At 43.9% G+C, this 17,979-nt stretch overlaps 1 protein-coding gene across 2 annotated transcripts in view; it reads right to left on the minus strand.

Annotated features, from left to right (window-relative positions):
• Positions 1–17,979, minus strand: part of LARS2 (leucyl-tRNA synthetase 2, mitochondrial) — a 220,434-nt gene that overhangs the window by 20,519 nt on the left and 181,936 nt on the right. For both annotated transcript variants that reach the window (XM_040432868.1, XM_040432867.1), the window contains exon 18: positions 12,106–12,183. In XM_040432868.1, coding sequence (XP_040288802.1) covers positions 12,106–12,183 — 78 coding nt within the window. The remainder of the gene's footprint in view (positions 1–12,105; positions 12,184–17,979) is intronic.

Consider the following 17,979-nt stretch of genomic DNA (forward strand, 5'->3'; position numbering starts at 1 on the left):
AAAAATCATGCGGACGTCTGAATGGAGCTTTACAGGGGGGTGATCAATGACAGGGGTGTAATCAATGACAGGGGGGTGATCAGGGAGTCTATATGGGGTGATCACCACAGTCATTGATCACGCCCCTGTAAGGCTTCATTCAGACGTCCGGATGCGTTTTGCGGATCCGATCCATCTATCAGTGGATCCGTAAAAATCATGCGGACGTCTGAATGGAGCTTTACAGGGGGGTGATCAATGACAGGGGTGTAATCAATGACAGGGGGGTGATCAGGGAGTCTATATGGGGTGATCACCACAGTCATTGATCACGCCCCTGTAAGGCTTCATTCAGACGTCCGGATGCGTTTTGCGGATCCGATCCATCTATCAGTGCATCCGTAAAAATCATGCGGACATCTGAATGGAGCTTTACAGGGGGGTAATCAATGACAGGGGGGTGATCAGGGAGTCTATATGGGGTGATCACCACAGTCATTGATCATGCCCCTGTAAGGCTTCATTCAGACGTCCGGATGCGTTTTGCGGATCCGATCCATCTATCAGTGGATCCGTAAAAATCATGCGGACGTCTGAATGGAGCTTTACAGGGGGGTGATCAATGACAGGGGTGTAATCAATGACAGGGGGGTGATCAGGGAGTCTATATGGGGTGATCACCACAGTCATTGATCACGCCCCTGTAAGGCTTCATTCAGACGTCCGGATGCGTTTTGCGGATCCGATCCATCTATCAGTGCATCCGTAAAAATCATGCGGACATCTGAATGGAGCTTTACAGGGGGGTGATCAATGACAGGGGGGTGATCAGGGAGTCTATATGGGGTGATAACCACAGTCATTGATCATGCCCCTGTAAGGCTTCATTCAGACGTCCGGATGCATTTTGCGGATCCGATCCATCTATCAGTGCATCCGTAAAAATCATGCGGACATCTGAATGGAGCTTTACAGGGGGTGATCAATGACAGGGGGGGGTGATCAATGACAGGGGGGTAATCAATGACAGGGGGGTGATCAGGGAGTCTATATGGGGTGATCACCACAGTCATTGATCACGCCCCTGTAAGGCTTCATTCAGACGCCCGTATGCGTTTTGCGGATCCGATCCATCCATCAGTGGATCCGTAAAAATCATGCGGACGTCTGAATGGAGCTTTACAGGGGGTTGATCAATGACAGGGGTGTAATCAATGACAGGGGGGTGATCAGGGAGTCTATATGGGGTGATCAGGGGCTAATAAGGGGTTAATAAGTGACGGGGGGGGGGTGTAGTGTAGTGTAGTGGTGCTTGGTGGGACTTTACTGAGCTACCTGTGTCCTCTGGTGGTCGATCCAAACAAAGGGGACCACCAGAGGACCAGGTAGCAGGTATATTAGACGCTGTTATCAAAACAGCGTCTAATATACCTGTTAGGGGTTAAAAAAAACACATCTCCAGCCTGCCAGCGAACGATCGCCGCTGGCAGGCTGGAGATCAACTCTCTTACCTTCCGTTCCTGTGAGCGCGCGCGCCTGTGTGCGCGCGTTCACAGGAAATCTCGCGTCTCGCGAGAGGACGCACCGGCGCGTCCACCCAGAAGAGCAGGGCCGCCGCAAAGACGCAATCCTGCGTACGGCGGTCCTGAGGTGGTTAAGGGTGATCCTTGGGTCATTGAGGTTCTGGGGTACAGAGTTACGAGCCTCTACATGGCGACTCAGCTGATCCCATAGGTTTTCTGCGGGATTCAGGTCTGGAGAAAGTGCAGGCCACTCCATTTGAGGTACCCCAGTCTCCAGCAGCTGTTCCGCAATGATGTTAGGTGTTGTCTTGGTCTTATGATGTCAAAATGTGAACAGCATGATGAGGAGGACTGTTTAAATATCAATTCTAATTGAACCAGGAAATTTATTGGGCGATTCATAGATCAAACACCTGATGCGAATTTTGCTGTTAAAGGGGTGGTCTCACTTCAGCAAATGGCATTTATCATGTAGAGAAAGTTCATACAAGGCACTTGCTAATGTATTGCGATTGTCCATATGGCCTCCTTTGCTGACTGCATTCATTTTTCCATCACATTATACACTCATTTCCAAAGTTACGACCACCCTACAATCCAGCAGAAGTGGTCGTGCTTGCACACTACAGAAAAAAGTGCTGGCCTACAGTGCCTTGCAAAAGTATTCACCCCCTTGACTTTTTTCGTATTTTGGTGCCTCACAACCGGGAATTAACATGGATTGTTTGAGGATTTGCATAATTTAATTTACAGAACATGCCCACAACTTTGAAGATGTTTTTTTATTTTTATTGTGAAGCAAACAACAAATAGGACAAAATAGAAAAAGTCAATGTACATAACTATTCACCCCTCTAAAGTCAATACTTTGTAGAGCCACCTTTTGCAGCATCACAGCTCCAAGTCACTTTGGATAATTCTCTATGAGCTTGCCATCTTGCCAATGGGATTTTTGCCCATTGATCCTTGCAAAACTGCTCCAGCTCCTTCAAGTTAGATGGTTTGAGCTTGTGAACAGCAATCTTTAAGTCTGACCACAGATTTTCTATTGTATTGAGATCTGGGCTTTGACCAGGCCATTCCAACACATTTACATGTTTCCCCTTAACCCACTCAAGTGTTGCTTTAGCAGTGTTTTTGGGGTCATTGTCCTGCTGGATGGTGAACCTCCGTCCTAGCCTCAAATCACGCACAGAGTGGTACAGGTTTTGCTGAAGAATATCCCTGCATTTAGCACCATCCATCTTTCTCTCAACTCTGACCAGTTTCCCAGTCCTGGCTGCTGGAAAACATCCCCACAGCATGATGCTACCACCACCATGTCTCACTGTGGGGATGGTGTTCTTTGGGTGATGTGATGTGTTGGGTTTGCGCCAGACATAGCGTTTTCTTAGATGGCTGAAAAGTTAAATTTTAGTCTCATCAGAGACCAGAGCACCTTTCTTCATACATTTTGGGAGTCTCCCACATGCCTTTTCGCAAACTCACAACGTCAGTGCTCCAGACTAAAAAAAATACCTAGTAGCCATTGGCTCCTGAACTGAAAAATTAGCCAAATCAAAACTGAATCGAAATTTTGGTATCGTGAGAACGCTATGCCGATCAGATCGGCGTAGGGTTGTTTCGATACCAAAATTTTGATTCGCTTTCGTCACCATAAAAAAGTATTGCGATACTGAATACCGCGCAAAAAAAAAAAAAAAAAACATAAAAAAAAGCTGCGTGCATTTAGCATTTTATGAAACGTTACGCCCATAATAGAACAGTCCTATCCTATTTTTTGGGGTGTCAAGATGACAAAAAAATGGCGAAAAAATGGCGAATGCTCCCCGCATAGGAGATATTTTTTAATAATTTAATTGTTTAGACTTATCGGACACTGCGCTATGTAATATGTTTATTTATTTATTGTTTATATATTTTATATGTAAAATTGGGAAAGGGGGGATTTAAACTTTATATTTTAGGGTACTTTCACACTAGCGTTTTTCATTTCCGGCATAGAGTTCCGTCACAGGGGCTCTATACCGGAGAAGAACTGATCAGGCATATCCCCATGTATTCTGAATGGAGAGTAATCCGTTCAGGATGCATCAGGATGTCATCGGTTCAGTCATTTTGACTGATCAGGCAAAAGATAAAAACGCAGCATGCTACGGTTTTATCAAACTGAAGATTTGCCTGAATGCCGGATCCGGCATTTTTCCCCATAGGAATGTATTAGTGCCAGATCCGGCATTCAAAATACCGGAATGCAGGATCCGTCCTTCCGGTCGTCGCATGCGCAGACCGGTAAAAATGTGTAAAAAGATACAAGACGGATCCGTCTGTCCGCATGACAAGTGGAGAGATGGATTCGTTCTTGCAATGCATTTGTAAGACGATTCTGCATCCGGATGCGTCTCACAAATGCTTTCAGTCACATCCAGATCGGCGGAACTGCTTGCTGGATCGCACTGCCGCAAGTGTGAAAGTAGCCTTTAGTGTTTGTGTTTTTTTACTTACTATTAGCCCCCTTAGGGGCTGGAACCCTTGTCCTATTCACCCTTAGGCCCCTTTCACATGGGCGAGATTTCTGCGCAGGTGCAATGCGTGAGGTGAACGCATTGCACCCGCACTAAATCCGGACCCATTGACTTCTATGGGGCTGTGCACATGAGCGGTGATTTTTACGCATCACTTGTGCGTTGCGTGAAAATCGCAGCATGCTCTATGTTGTGCGTTTTTCACGCAACGCAGGCCCTATAAAAGTTAATCGGGCTGCGTGAAAATCGCAAGCATCCGCAAGCATGGTTGTTAGGATGAAAGTCTATTCACTGTATTATTTTCCCTTATAACATGGTTATAAGGGAAAATAATAGCATTCTGAATACAGAATGCTTAGTAGAAGGTCAATATAATAAACATTATATACACCCCAGTATAATAAACATTGGTGGCGCAGTGCGCCCCCCCCAACACCGCAGTATAATAAACATTGGTGGCGCAGTGCGCCCCCAACACCCCAGTATAATAAACATTGGTGGCACAGTGCACCCCCCCAACACCCCAGTATAATAAACATTGGTGGCGCAGTGCGCCCCCCAACACCCCAGTATAATAAACATTGGAGGAGCAGTGCGCCCCCCCCAGTATAATAAACATTGGTGGCGCAGTGCGCCCCCCCCCAACACCCCAGTACAATAAACATTGGTGGCGCAGTGCGCCCCCCCCATCCAATATAATAAACATTGGTGGCGCAGTGGGCAGTGCCAATGAGGGTTAGAAAATAAATTAAAAAATTGCCTGTAGTGACATAAAAAAAAGGGCCTGTAGTGACATCACTGTGCTCATCACATGATCCATCACTATGGTAATGGACTATGTGATGAGCTCAGTGACGTCACCACAGATCCTGAAGAAATAACAGGAGACCGGCAGCTACGCGATCAATTGGAGGAGGTGAGTTAATTTTTATTTTATTTTTTAACCCTCATTGACACTGCCCACTGCGCCACCAATGTTTATTATACTGGGGGGGGGCGCACTATGCCACCAATGTTTATTATACTGGGGTGTTGGGGAGGGGGGAAGGCCGCACTGAGCCACCAATGTTTATTATACTGGGGGGGGGGGGGCGCACCTGCCTCCTGTATTTGTATTAACAGGTCAGTTATCTTCATTGCGCCACCAATGAAGATAACTGACCTGTTAATACAAATACAGGAGGCAGGTGCCGTAATCACATAGCCGGCACCCAACCTCTATGACAGGGAGTTAACCCCTTAGGTGCAGCTCGAGGTCGGGTGCCGGCTATGTGATTCCGGCACCTGCCTCCTGTATTAACAGGTCAGTTATCTTCATTGGTGGCGCAGTGGCCATAGCCCCTCCCGTGCTCCTCCTGTCTCTTCCTATTGGCGGCGGCAGCACAGGAGGGAAGGGAGAGACTCCTTCACTGCGCTGCTGAGAAGAACATCGGCGGCGGGGCAGAGAACTATCATCTCCTGTGCCCCGCCGCGGTATTCAATGGCAGAGCTGCGGCGGCGGGTATAGTCGCAAATGACGACAAGACTAAAAAGTCTTGTCGCCATTTGTAAATTCCAAGTTGCATTGGCGACCATTTTGGTCGCCATCTGGAGCCCTGAACGTGCCTTTTTGTTTTTAGCTGACAATAACGGCTTTCTTCTGGCCACTCTGTCATAAAGCCCAACTCTATGGAGCGTACGGCTTATTGTCGTCCTATGTACAGATACTGCAGTCTCTGCTGTGGAACTCTGCAGCTCCTCCAGGGTTACCTTAGGTCTCTGTGCTGCCTCTGATTAATGCCCTCCTTGCCCGGTCTGAGTTTTGGTCGGCGGCCGTCTCTTGGCAGGTTTGCTGTTGTTCCATGTTCTTTCCATTTGGTTATGATAGATTTGATGGTGCTCCTGGGCATCATCAAAGATTTGTATATTTTTTTATAACCTAACCTTGACTTATACTTCTCAAAAACATTGTCCCTTACTTGTTTGGAGAGTTCCTTAGTCTTCATGGCAGTGTTTTGTTAGTGATGCCTCTTGCTTAGGTGTTGCAGCCTTTGGGTCCTTTCAAAAAAGGTGTGTATATGTAATGACAGATCATGTGACACTTAGATTGCACACAGGTGGACCTCATTTCACAAATTATGTGACTTCTGAAGGTAATTGGTTGCACCAGAGCTTTTTATGGGCTTCCTAATAAATGGGGTGAATACATACGCACATGCCAGTTTTGTGTTTTCTATTTCTAAACAATAGTTTTATTTATATATTTTTCTTATTTCACTTCACCATCTTAGACTATTGTGTTCTGATCCATCACATAAAATTCAGATTAAAAAAATATTGAACTTAAGGCTGTAATGTAACAAAATAGGAAAAAAATCAAGGGGGGTGAATACTTTTGCAAGGCACTGTATATGCACTCCCATGTTCCCAGCCACCATAGAGGCCGGCGCTTTTTCCTATATTATACAAACACGGCCATCTTTGCTGGATTACAAGGTGGCCGTAACCATGGAAACAAGCAGAGTATAATGGATAATGGAAAAATGAATCAAGCCAGCAAAGGAGGCAATATGGACAATCACAATACATTAGTAAGTGCCTTGTATTAACTTTCCTTACATTATATATGCCATTTGCTGAAGTGACACAACCCCTTTAAGCTCCTTGTTAAAGAACAGCAAGTTGTGCAAAAAGTACTGAAACATTGAGCAGTTGGACATGTGCATTCAAAAGCTTAAAAGGTCACATTAAGTTCACCTGTAAAGGTGCCACAAGCCAAAATATCCCTAACCTTTTGTGAGTAGTGTATATCTGCACTTTTTATTCTGTCTCTTCACTATTCATTCTCCGTCAGACATTCTTCTCTATCGCATAGCAGCTGTATTTCCTAGTCAGGCGGTTTCATACTGACTAGGACTCATCCACTGCATCATCGGACTTACACCTATAGTCCCTCATGATTGGCTGTACCAGAGGGTGGACTGTCTGCAAGGCATTATGGGGTAGCCCACTGTGCCGCTTGCGAAGGTCACGTGATCTTTCTTCTCTGCCTTCTGATCTGTAAAACTGTGGCCACTATTTCAGCGATTTGTGCAATACACTAAAATAAAAAACTCTTGGCAAATTTGTAACAAATTTGATTAGCTGTTTAATAGATGTCTGTTCTTTTATGGATCATCACCTACCACCCCCATTGTGATGAATATGGAATGCAGACAAAATAATTATCTACAAGTTAAAAATAAAACAACTGAAATAGGCAAAAAACCTCATTATTAGCATCAGCTTTCAAGTCTTCAACAAGAACTTTTTAAATGAGCCAACATTACAACTGAACGTTGTGAATAACCATTTCTTTTGACATCAGTTTTGTAGAATGCAGACATTGTATATTTTATTCCATGAAGCCAGACAAACTAGGGTATGGAAGTGACGGAAGAGACTGACTTCTATAGTCACAACTACTATCTATAAGAATGGGAGTAAAGGTCGTAGATAGGTGATCAGTATCTGGTTGGTGGGGGTCCGACACCGGGGACCCCCGATCAGCTGTTTGAGAAGGCACTGGCACTCCTGTAAGCACCGAGACCTTCTCCGTGTTCACTAAGCACAGCGCCGTACGTTGTATAGCGGCTGTGCTTGGTATCGCAACTCAGACCCATTCACTTCTATGGGGCTGAGCTGCTCCTAGGCTATGTGACTGATGAATGTGTTGTCACTCGGCCTAGGGAGAGCGCCGCTGCCTTCTCAAACAGCTGATCGACAGGGGTCCTAGGTGTCGGACCCCCACTGATCAGATACTGATGACCTATCCAGAGGATAGGTCATCAGTATTTAAGTTTCGGAAAACCCCCTTTAAATCCAATTTGCAGAATCGTCGTTTCTCTGACATCAGACATTGGGGGACAGTCTGGAGGACTTAATACATAGAATAGAATAAAGGCTGATCAGACCATGCTTAAAATTTTCAGCTATTTTCAAATTTTTTATAGAACAAAATGCAACTACAATACTTGCTGTGAACCATTTTCGGAGTCTCTGTTACTAGGGACAGATCTTGCCTGACAACAGGCAGTGGACTGCCAATTAGGTAGAGGTAAGACCCCTAGTGTCCATGACTTAACAGCTTTTTTTTAGGTGGACGCAGGTATATTTTCTAAATGAGATGATGTAAACATTTGCTAGTTACAACACTCTCTATTAAATGAAACTGTGTGAACGTACAGTGACTCTTTAAGAACTATTAAAGCTACTCTAGCCTAAACTTTGTATTTCTCATAAAGGAGAACACATTAGAGTCTATGGAGTTGCGCCTTTTCACACTGCGCCACTTTATGACCTGGCAGATACTTTCTACAAATAGCTTAGAATTAAAATGATTTGACAGGAATATAATCCAGGTCATAACCATATTGAATTCTCCTCCACAGATATTAACGAGTAAGTATAATTAGTAAATGTTTTTTTTTTTCTGATGAAAGCACATTTTCAAAGACAGGTCAGGGGTAATGTTGCTAATTGGCTTTTTCAGACATTAAGTAGACAGCATGGACACTGGATAAAACAAATGACTGATGTATTAAATGTCTGCTGTTGAACAAAACTGTTGAATGTTTTAGCAATTAAAAAAAGTATTTATTTTAAAACCAAGAGAATAGAGGAAGAAAATAAGTTATCTCTGTTATTCACTCATCAAAGTGTCCATAGTCACCTATATGCAAGGACCACCATTCAAGTAAACTGAGAGGTGTATAGACCCTTCAAAATATGTCTTCTCATATCAATAACGTTTAATGGCGTCACTTTAAAAAAAATCTGCCATGCAGTGAAGAACATGAGCTTACCTCTCGCATGAGAGCCTAACGGCACGTATGGGAAGAAGTGCCGATACCGGCCACTTAACCCCTGGTTAATGGTGACCTCTGCATTTAAGTGTTTTCAGAGGGAGGAGGCTCACTCTGTCAGGCATCGGCACCGCAACTAGCAAGGTTGTGGGATGCCACTATCTGTACATGGCAGCTGGGGGCCTAGTGAACGCCCCCGGTGAATGCCTATTAGGCTGTGTGGGAGGTGCTCTTTCACATGAAAGTGTACAGTCCAGAAATCATGCTCCATGTGTGAGCGTGATCCTCTGTTCTGGACACTGCTCGTCTTGCAGGAGCGCACAGCATTGTACTGATTTATGATGCTATATGCCTCTGCATGATCTTACTTCTACAGGATCATACTGACACAAAGCTGTCACTAGGGTTTTGCAGCAGTAAGGTCATGCAGAGATACACAGCATTATAAATCAATACAATGCCATACGTTCCTGAAAGACGAGCAGTGTCCAGAATGGAGGATCACACTCACACGCGGAGCGTGATTTCCGGACTGCAAACGCTCATGTAAAAAAAAGCCCGAATAGAGTACCTATCAGTTTCTTACTGACGGCATACGTAGTGCAGTGTATTATGGAAGTGATCGGAGGATCGCATGTCAAAGTCCCCTTGTGGGACTAATAAGTGGTAAAAATAAGAATGCAGCTTTGTAGAAAGAAAAATAAAAAAGTTATGGGTCTTGGGAGGCGGTAATGCAAAAACAGGATTTTCATTGCAAAAGTAGTAAAACTTAAAAAAACTATATGTATTTGGTAATGCTGTAATCATACTGACCCAGAGAATAAAGTGATCATATTATTTATGCTGCAAAAGTAAACATTGTAAAATTTATAATGTAAAAAGACAATTGCAGTATTGTTATTTTTTTTTTCATTCCCCCTTTAATAAAAATGAATCAGTGATTATATGTACCCCAAAATAGTGCCATTAAAAACGACAACTTGTCCTTTAAAAAACAAACCCTCATAACAGCTACATCGACAGAAAACTAAAAAAGTTATAGCTGTTGGAATGCGACAATCAAAAGATTAAAAAATGGCTTGGCCAGTAAGGCCCAAAATGCATGCAGGGGGAAGGGGTTAATGAGGGGTTGATGTTGGGTCATAAAAATTAAGAACGATGTCTGTACTTGAAGGAGTTTCCTCCCCACTGGATGAGGAGAATTGTTGTCTATATCTTTTGTAAAAGTCCCTATACATTGCATTTACAAATGATGTTACTAATACCAGTTATTTCTACTGTAACACAATTGACGAAGATCAATAATATTCAATCTTTTAATTTCACAGTTCTGGTCCTAAGACGGAAAAACATGTAGACGCTATGACACCACCACCATGTTGGACTGTTCGTACAATAATGTTACATTTGCGATACAGCACACATGTGACCAATACAAATAAATCCTAAAAGGCTTGATTTTAGTGACAAATTAATCCCTTACAGTACTTGGTTCTTCATTTGGTGTAAAAACTATGTAATTTCTCTGCATGTAATTTTTTGATTAATAAAAAATCGATCATTAAATACTGATGCTGTAGTTATATCACTGTTCTTCTATGTGGTTAGAACAGTAATGTGCAACTGGAGGCCATCCTCGACACTCATGTACCTGAATTGTAGCCCCCAGGGGAAGGCAAGTTCATATGGCAGAGCTGTCTTCCCCAGGATTGTGATCAGGCATCTGCACTCCTGTATTGTAAGTGCTCCTCTGTTACGGAGGGCACTGGGGTATCTAAAAAGTTACGTGTGTTTACCCACTGACCCATTGCTGGCTTATAATGTGTGGCCCACATTTGAGGCCCTTACAATATTTCAGGTTGACTACCACTGAAGAACGTTAGAAGAACTGTACACAAGATGTACAGGAAAAAGGACAAAGGCAACAATACAACATACAGGACAAAACCATGCGCTTTAAAGGGACAGTACCATCAATTATTTTATCACAAATTAACAGTCTCTAAGTGAATATTCTATGTAATTGCTTTTTATAAAAAAATGGTGGACAGTTTTCTGGATATAGTTTTTTGTAAATTACTGCATGCGTTCTACTTCCTGTCCTGGCTTTTAACTTCCTCCTTTGTACTGATTCAGTTAAAAGCATCACGCATTACTCTAAGGCCTCATGCACACGACCGTTCCTTTTTTTGCGGTCCTCAATCTGCGGATCCGCAAAAAACGGAAGCCGTCCGTGTTCCTTCCGCAATCTGCGGAACGGAACGGGCGGCCGTCAATATAAATGCCTATTCTTGTCCGCAAAGCGCGGACAACAATTGGACATGTTATTTTTTTTTTTGCGGGGCTGCGGAACGGAGCAACGGATGCGGACAGCACACGGAGTGCAGTCCGCATCTTTTGCGGCCCCATTGAAGTGAATGGGTCCGCATCCGAGCCGCCAAAACGGCGGCTCGGAAGCGGACCCAAACAACGGCCGTGTGCATGAGGCCTAAGCAATACAATGCTCTTCTATGGGTATCTTTATCTAGGGCTATCAAGAGAACAATAAAGCTATGATACTGTTATCCTAATTGCACTAATCTACTATTATACTAGCAGATACCATCTTTCCCTTGCAGCAGCAGTAAAATAGCATTGGGATCCCTATTTATATAGACGTTTTATCTCTCTGTCCTACAGGACAACTTTTTGTATTGTACTGCCAAAATGAAAAGGAAAAACAGTGAAGATTCTTAAAAAAATGTTTTCCATGAATATTGAGTTTAAAAAAATTACCCTTTTCTGATAGATATGTCCCTTTAAAGTATTGTCCTACTTACTCCCATTCAATAGCCCTGTACTGCAGAGCTTTTCATGTTATTTATTGTTCACAACATTTTTATTCTATAAAACTATTCATTTGTCTGTATTGTTCCTTCAAACCCAAGCACAATACATGAGAGTTAATGGCAATCTATACAAGCCCGACTAAAAGCCTTTAAACTCTTTTTTCCTGCTTTAATACAAAGAACCCTTTCCTGAGAGAGAGAAAACATTGGCAGAGAGTAATACATTTTTCTCCCATATCTGTAGACCAGCGTACAATATTACTCTAACTGCTCTTTGCTTGAACACAAAGCAGAAGCAAACAATCTGTTCCTCTGGTTTGAGCTTGGCCAGAAGAAGAGGACTCCTCCCCGTCATGTTATTACTGATGACAGGTCAGAGTCGCACATTTGTGCAGGAAGGAGGACTGGAGGCAGCAGATGCACTTACCGAGAGTATGTTGCTTAGACTCATTAACTGGGAAATAGCTGCATTGAAAACGAAATCCTCAGTGAAGTAGCTGGTTACCTAGGCAACGCAAACAAAAAATGTCTTTTTAGAATAAGTCATATTTGTTAAAGTTAATAGTGACTGACTAATTCCTGCACACAGGTGAACAATTTCATCTTTGTGTTTGCGTGAGTTTCCTGTAGGCGTTCTCATCGCCTCTCAAAAAGGCAATCACCGGCCCAAATAAGCAAAATTGTCCCTTTACAATAAATGCAATATCAGAGGTGATGATGACCTCATAGAGGCCCAGGAGATAGGGCAACTAGAGAGCTGTGTCCACCAGGGATGACTAGTGAATTTCTTTCAGTGACAAAACAACAGGAAAATAATACATTTTGAAGGGGACTCTCATCAAGGCTAACCTGCTTCGGTTGAAGCTAGCCCAGCATTACAGGCTTGTCAGTCAGATAAATGGGGAACCAGGTCATCCCATGGTTAAGAGGTGGTTCCACAGGGTAAGCGCCACTCTTTGTTAGCAGTTCTCCACTCTGGTTAAGGCCTCTTGCAAACCGCGAATCCGCAAATTACGGATGCCGTCCATGTGCATGCCGCAGTTTTCACAGTCCCAATACTAGAAATGCCTATTCTTGTCCGCAAAACAGACAAAAATAGGACATGTTCTATAATGTGCGGGACGGACACACGGATGCGGAAAGGCATGTGTGCTGTGCGCATTTTTTTTGCGGTCCCTTAGAAGTGAATGGGTTTGTGTGCCATCCGCAAAAAATGCAGACCCAAAATACAGTCGTGGGCATGAGGCCTAACAGAGGCGAGGTCCTCTATCAAGTCCATTGCTCTGATATGGAATAACTAAAGAAGGTGTAGTGGCAAGACATGCACTTCAACGATGCCAAACCACTAAGCCAAAGTTCCTAGATGGGACTTAAATGAGACCTATAAAAAAAAACTATAAAAAAAAAGTCTTTAAAATGTAAAAACATATTTAATGTTTTACAATTACAAACATGTCTGCTACTTTTTCAAGATTTGACACGGTAGAAAGCTATGATTGACCCCTGCATTGCTTCACAAAAGGAGTGGGATGGAGTTCATAAAGAAAGCATATCACAAAGTTTATTTCCTGTAGCACTAGGGGCGTGAATCTCTTTGGGGCAGGTATGAGGTCGATATGGGCAGAGATGCTGACTTGAATCCATACAACGTCAACATCACAACAATAAACCACATACTGTAAAATATAAGTCATAATAAGTTAAAAAGCTATATTTTAAATGGTTTGACACTGTCCGTGATATTGTGGCGATACGCTGCAAACCGACAAGGTTATTGTTTTCTCAGTGAGAATGGTCTCCACGGCAACATTGGACCTGACGGAAGTGAGAAGGGGGCATGTTGTCACCAGAACCTTTCAGGAGTGCTACATCAGGATTTGGTCATATCTCACCACAAAGGATAAACTGTTTTTACTTTTTATGTGTATTAAAGGGTCTCTTATCTTTTCTTTTTTTTTGCTTGGTAGTTCGCCTTTAAAGGGGTTGCCCATCATTAAATGTTATTTAAATATAACTCAGCATGATGCAAGACTAGTTACTTTTGCAATTTACTTTCTATTTTAAAAATGCTCCAATTGTGAGATATTTTCTTAATATCATTATACTGGCACCCCCTAGCGTTTAATCTGTGTAGTAATGTGCACGTCCACCTACTGAGGTGGTCACACATGCTCAGTTCCATCCTTCAACTGCCACCAGCCATATCTACTGTTAGAAGCTACAGGGAATGAGCTGCAGCAGAAAGGGCATACCCCCATAAAATGGACATACCCTTTGAAATGCCAGTCTTAAGAGAATCTAGCAGAGAAATCAAAGCAATGAACTGGGAGATCTTTGGATCCATGTGAGGTACAGGACTGGTTCTAGCTGTGGTAGAGATTGTCATGTACCATATAAAAGGAGTCTGTTAGCTCTTTCTTCCTATTAAACGGATACCAGCACCAGGAAGCGGACAAAAAACGATTTAAAAGGATACAGAGGTCCAATTGCTGGAAAAAGATATTTGATTTAATATGCGAATGATCTTGAAAGTGCCCACTGGGTGGTCCACAGCCCCGCAAGTTGTCTGGTGCCTCCCCCTGGGTCTTGATTGAAAGTTCCAGCACTGTCAGATGTCATACTCTCATGCACTGAAATCGCAGGATTTGAGAGGAGGTACAAAGTACTTGCCAGACTCAGGTTCGCCTTCTTGGCATTTTCAAGGTAATTTGGATTAAACTTCATTTTATAAGAAATTACACCTCTTTCCAGGAACACAGGGGTATGCTTGTAAAACTATTTTAGTCCAGCATTGGAATTAGTTTAAAAGGCTGATAGGTACTTCTAATTTCTTCCTTTCTTACCAAATGTGCTTGACTAGGAGTTTGTGTTTTGATAAAGTTTCGGCAGACTTCTGGGAAGGAGGGGGGGCTGGTCACTGGTCAGCTATACACAGCTCCCACTGACCTGACAAAAGCACCCATACAAGTGGTTCCTCTAAAGGCCAGATCTGGCAACCTGACAATACCCATATTGCAGGAATAAAAAATCTTTATAGTCACGCACTTACCAATACGTGAATTGCCTGAAATTGGGATAGTAAGCCCTTCCCCAGGAATGCCAACTTTAGGGCACTGTTTCCATAAATCCTTTTGCAGTTCGGTTCTGAATACTCTTGCCAAAATCAGGACTGTTTGCAAGTATGCATTCATAAATGTAATCTCTGTACCATAGAAAATGCTGACATTATGAGATCTAAGGTAGAATCGCTCATGTGAGGGACAGTGGCCATACAGATTCTTCCTCTATAGCAGGGGTGGGGAACCTTCGGCCCATCATTTCATGTGGCACCCGGCCAGAACATCTTGTGAAAATGCTAATGACTGCTTCCATTATGGAAGTGGTCATTAGCATGCAGGAGCCACTGGAAGATGAGAACAACGCTGCACTGGCTGTCCTCACCTTCCCTGCTATTCGTCCGGCCCCGCGATGTGTCCTGACACGTACAGCGTCAGGATGTAGTGCATGTAGATGCGAATTATGACCTGATGCTGTGCGCTGTCAGGTCACAGTACAGGGCGGCGGGAAGAAGACCAGGGTGTCACAGCCAGACAGCTGAGAAGCGCTCACAGGAGCTTCTCAGATCCTCCTCCTTGAATTTCTTTGTTTTGGTTTAGTTTCTCATCTCGTTAGTCTATCTCAGCTGTCATGCAGTTGGACTGATTGCTACCCTTTAAGTTCCTCCCCATAATGCAGTAGTGTGCGGCTGATACAACTTCCTGGAGTGTGTGTGCATGCTGTTCCCAGTCCTCAGTCGTCTGCAAGATAAGTGCTGTTTATGTATTTATGATTTTGTCTTTTCTGGATCCAGGTGACCCTGACTCCCTCCGTGTCAGTGTAGGGAGCCGGTGGTCGTGTCCCTTCACTATTGTAGGGTCTTCAGGTAATAGATAGCCGAGGAACGTGGATATGCGGCCATCCACCTTTGGGGTGTTCGCATAGGCTGAGCAGTGAGGGAGAGCGGCAGGTCTATTGCAGGGGTCTCCCTTTGTTCCTTAGTTGTGGATCCAGAGAGACATTGTTTATATGGTATTGTCTTGTTTCCTGTACACCATCCGTGACATTATCAGCCGCCCAAAACCGTCTCAAGCATGGATCCGGTTTCACTTTTGGCTGAACGCTTTCAGGGTCTTTCTTTGGAGGTAGCTGATCTCCGTAAGACTTTTTCTCAGTTTCAAGTGACCGGTTCAGCTTGCATTCATGGAGTTTGTGCTGAGCCTAAGATCTCGCTCCCGGATACGTTCTCCGGGGGTAGTGAGAATTTTGTGCGTTTCAGAGAGGCTTGCAAACTCCATTTTCGCCTTCTTCCCCATTCTTCTGGTGATGAAGAACGGAGGGTGGGGATCATTATATCGCTGCTCAGGGGTAACGCTCAGTCCTGGGCCTTTTCGCTGCCGGAGGGGGCACGGCCCCTTCGTTCAGTGGATGAATTCTTTTTAGCCCTGGGTCAGATATATGATGATCCGGATCGTATTGCTCTGGCTGAGTCTAGACGTCTGTTATGCCAGGGTAAACAATCCGCAGAGATATACTGTTCAGAATTTCGGAGATGGGCAGCAGATACGGGTTGGAATGATGCTGCACTCCGAAGTCAATTTTGCTATGGTCTTTCAGAGGGATTGAAAGATGCATTTGCCTTTCATGAAAGACCTACCTCCTTGGATTCTGCTATGTCTCAGGCTGTTCGTATTGACAGGCGTCTTAGAGAGAGAGGAGAGATCTCTCCTTCCTGTCATACTCAGTCCCGCGACAGTGCAGCGGTCTCATTCTGTGCACAGGGGTCTCAGTCGCTGTCAGCCCCTTCTGAGCAGGAGTCCATGCAGCTGGGGTTGATTGCCTCTGACAATAGAAGATTCAGCCCGCAGGGGAGGGTTTGTTTTTGTTGTGGAGGTATAAATCATCTGGCTAATGTTTGTCCCTCTAGGAGATTCAGGCAGTTTTCTGGGAGTAATAAAGAGACAAAAAGGAAAAAATCTTTTAAAAATGTTCCGTCTGTTACTATTGGCAGGGTTGAGGCGGAAATTGAAGGTTTTCCGTTTGCTTGTAGTTCCCGTTTTGTCCTGCCTGCTAGGGTGGCGCTAGAGAGCAAGAGCATTTTTTGTGAGATTTTTGTGGATAGTGGAGCAGCTGTCAACCTCATTGATAATCAATTTGCAATAACTCATGGTTTCCAGGTATGCACTTTGGGAAAGGATATTCCTGTTTTTGCTATTGATTCAGCTCCACTTTCTCAGAAATCATTAAAGGGCATAGTTCACAATATCCGTTTAATTGTGAGTGATGCTCATGTTGAGGATGTGTCATGTTTCGTACTTAGCGGTTTGCCTACTCCTCTAGTGTTGGGGCTACCCTGGCTCACTAAACATAACCCCACCATTGATTGGCAAGCGAGGCAAATAAATGGTTGGAGTAACTTTTGCAGAGAGAATTGCCTCATAACATCTGTTTCTGAGGTTTCTACTAAGACTGTACCACCTTTCCTCTCTGAATTTTTGGATGTCTTCTCTGAGAGTGGAGTTCAGGGTTTACCTCCGCACAGGGAGTATGATTGCCCTATTAATCTCATCCCAGGCGCCAAGCTGCCTAAATCTCGTTTATACAATCTCTCCCAACCTGAGAGGGTCGATATGCGGGCTTATATCTCTGAGAGTCTGAGAAAAGGACACATACGACCCTCGAAGTCACCTGTTGCCGCTGTTTTTTTCTTTGTTAAGAAAAAAGATGGTTCTTTAAGACCTTGTCTGGATTTCAGGGAGCTGAACAGTATCACTATTCGTGATCCTTATCCGCTTCCTCTGATCCCAGACCTGTTTAACCAGGTTGTTGGGGCTAAAGTCTTTTCCAAATTAGAATGTCCAGCAGTATTGATCCCTTTAAAACATAACTTTTACTTTGCAATTTATAAAATAATACCACCGTAGTGGTTCACCAGTGAATAGTGATAGAACAAACAACAATAATCGAAGATAGACAATGTTCCTGGGAGCTGGTCGTGGATGTACCTATAGAGGGGTGAGTGAACACAAGGCAGCTGAGGGGAGCGGTGGGCAAATCTATACTCTCCCTATGCTCTCCCTGGCTAAAACCTCAGCCCAGGGACGTCCCCTAGTGGTGGAGACTCCCTGTCCTCGTTCCTGGGCTGACTGCCCTGCGTTTACCCTCCTCTCCAAAAATAACAAAAATGTGCTCCCCAGGAAGCTGACGGGTGTAGTAATGCGTCCCTGGTAAATGAATACTCTCAGGGATGCTCATAGATAAAGAC

Source organism: Bufo bufo, chromosome 5 (genome assembly GCF_905171765.1).
Source record: "Bufo bufo chromosome 5, aBufBuf1.1, whole genome shotgun sequence".
NCBI classification, from domain to species: domain Eukaryota; kingdom Metazoa; phylum Chordata; class Amphibia; order Anura; family Bufonidae; genus Bufo; species Bufo bufo.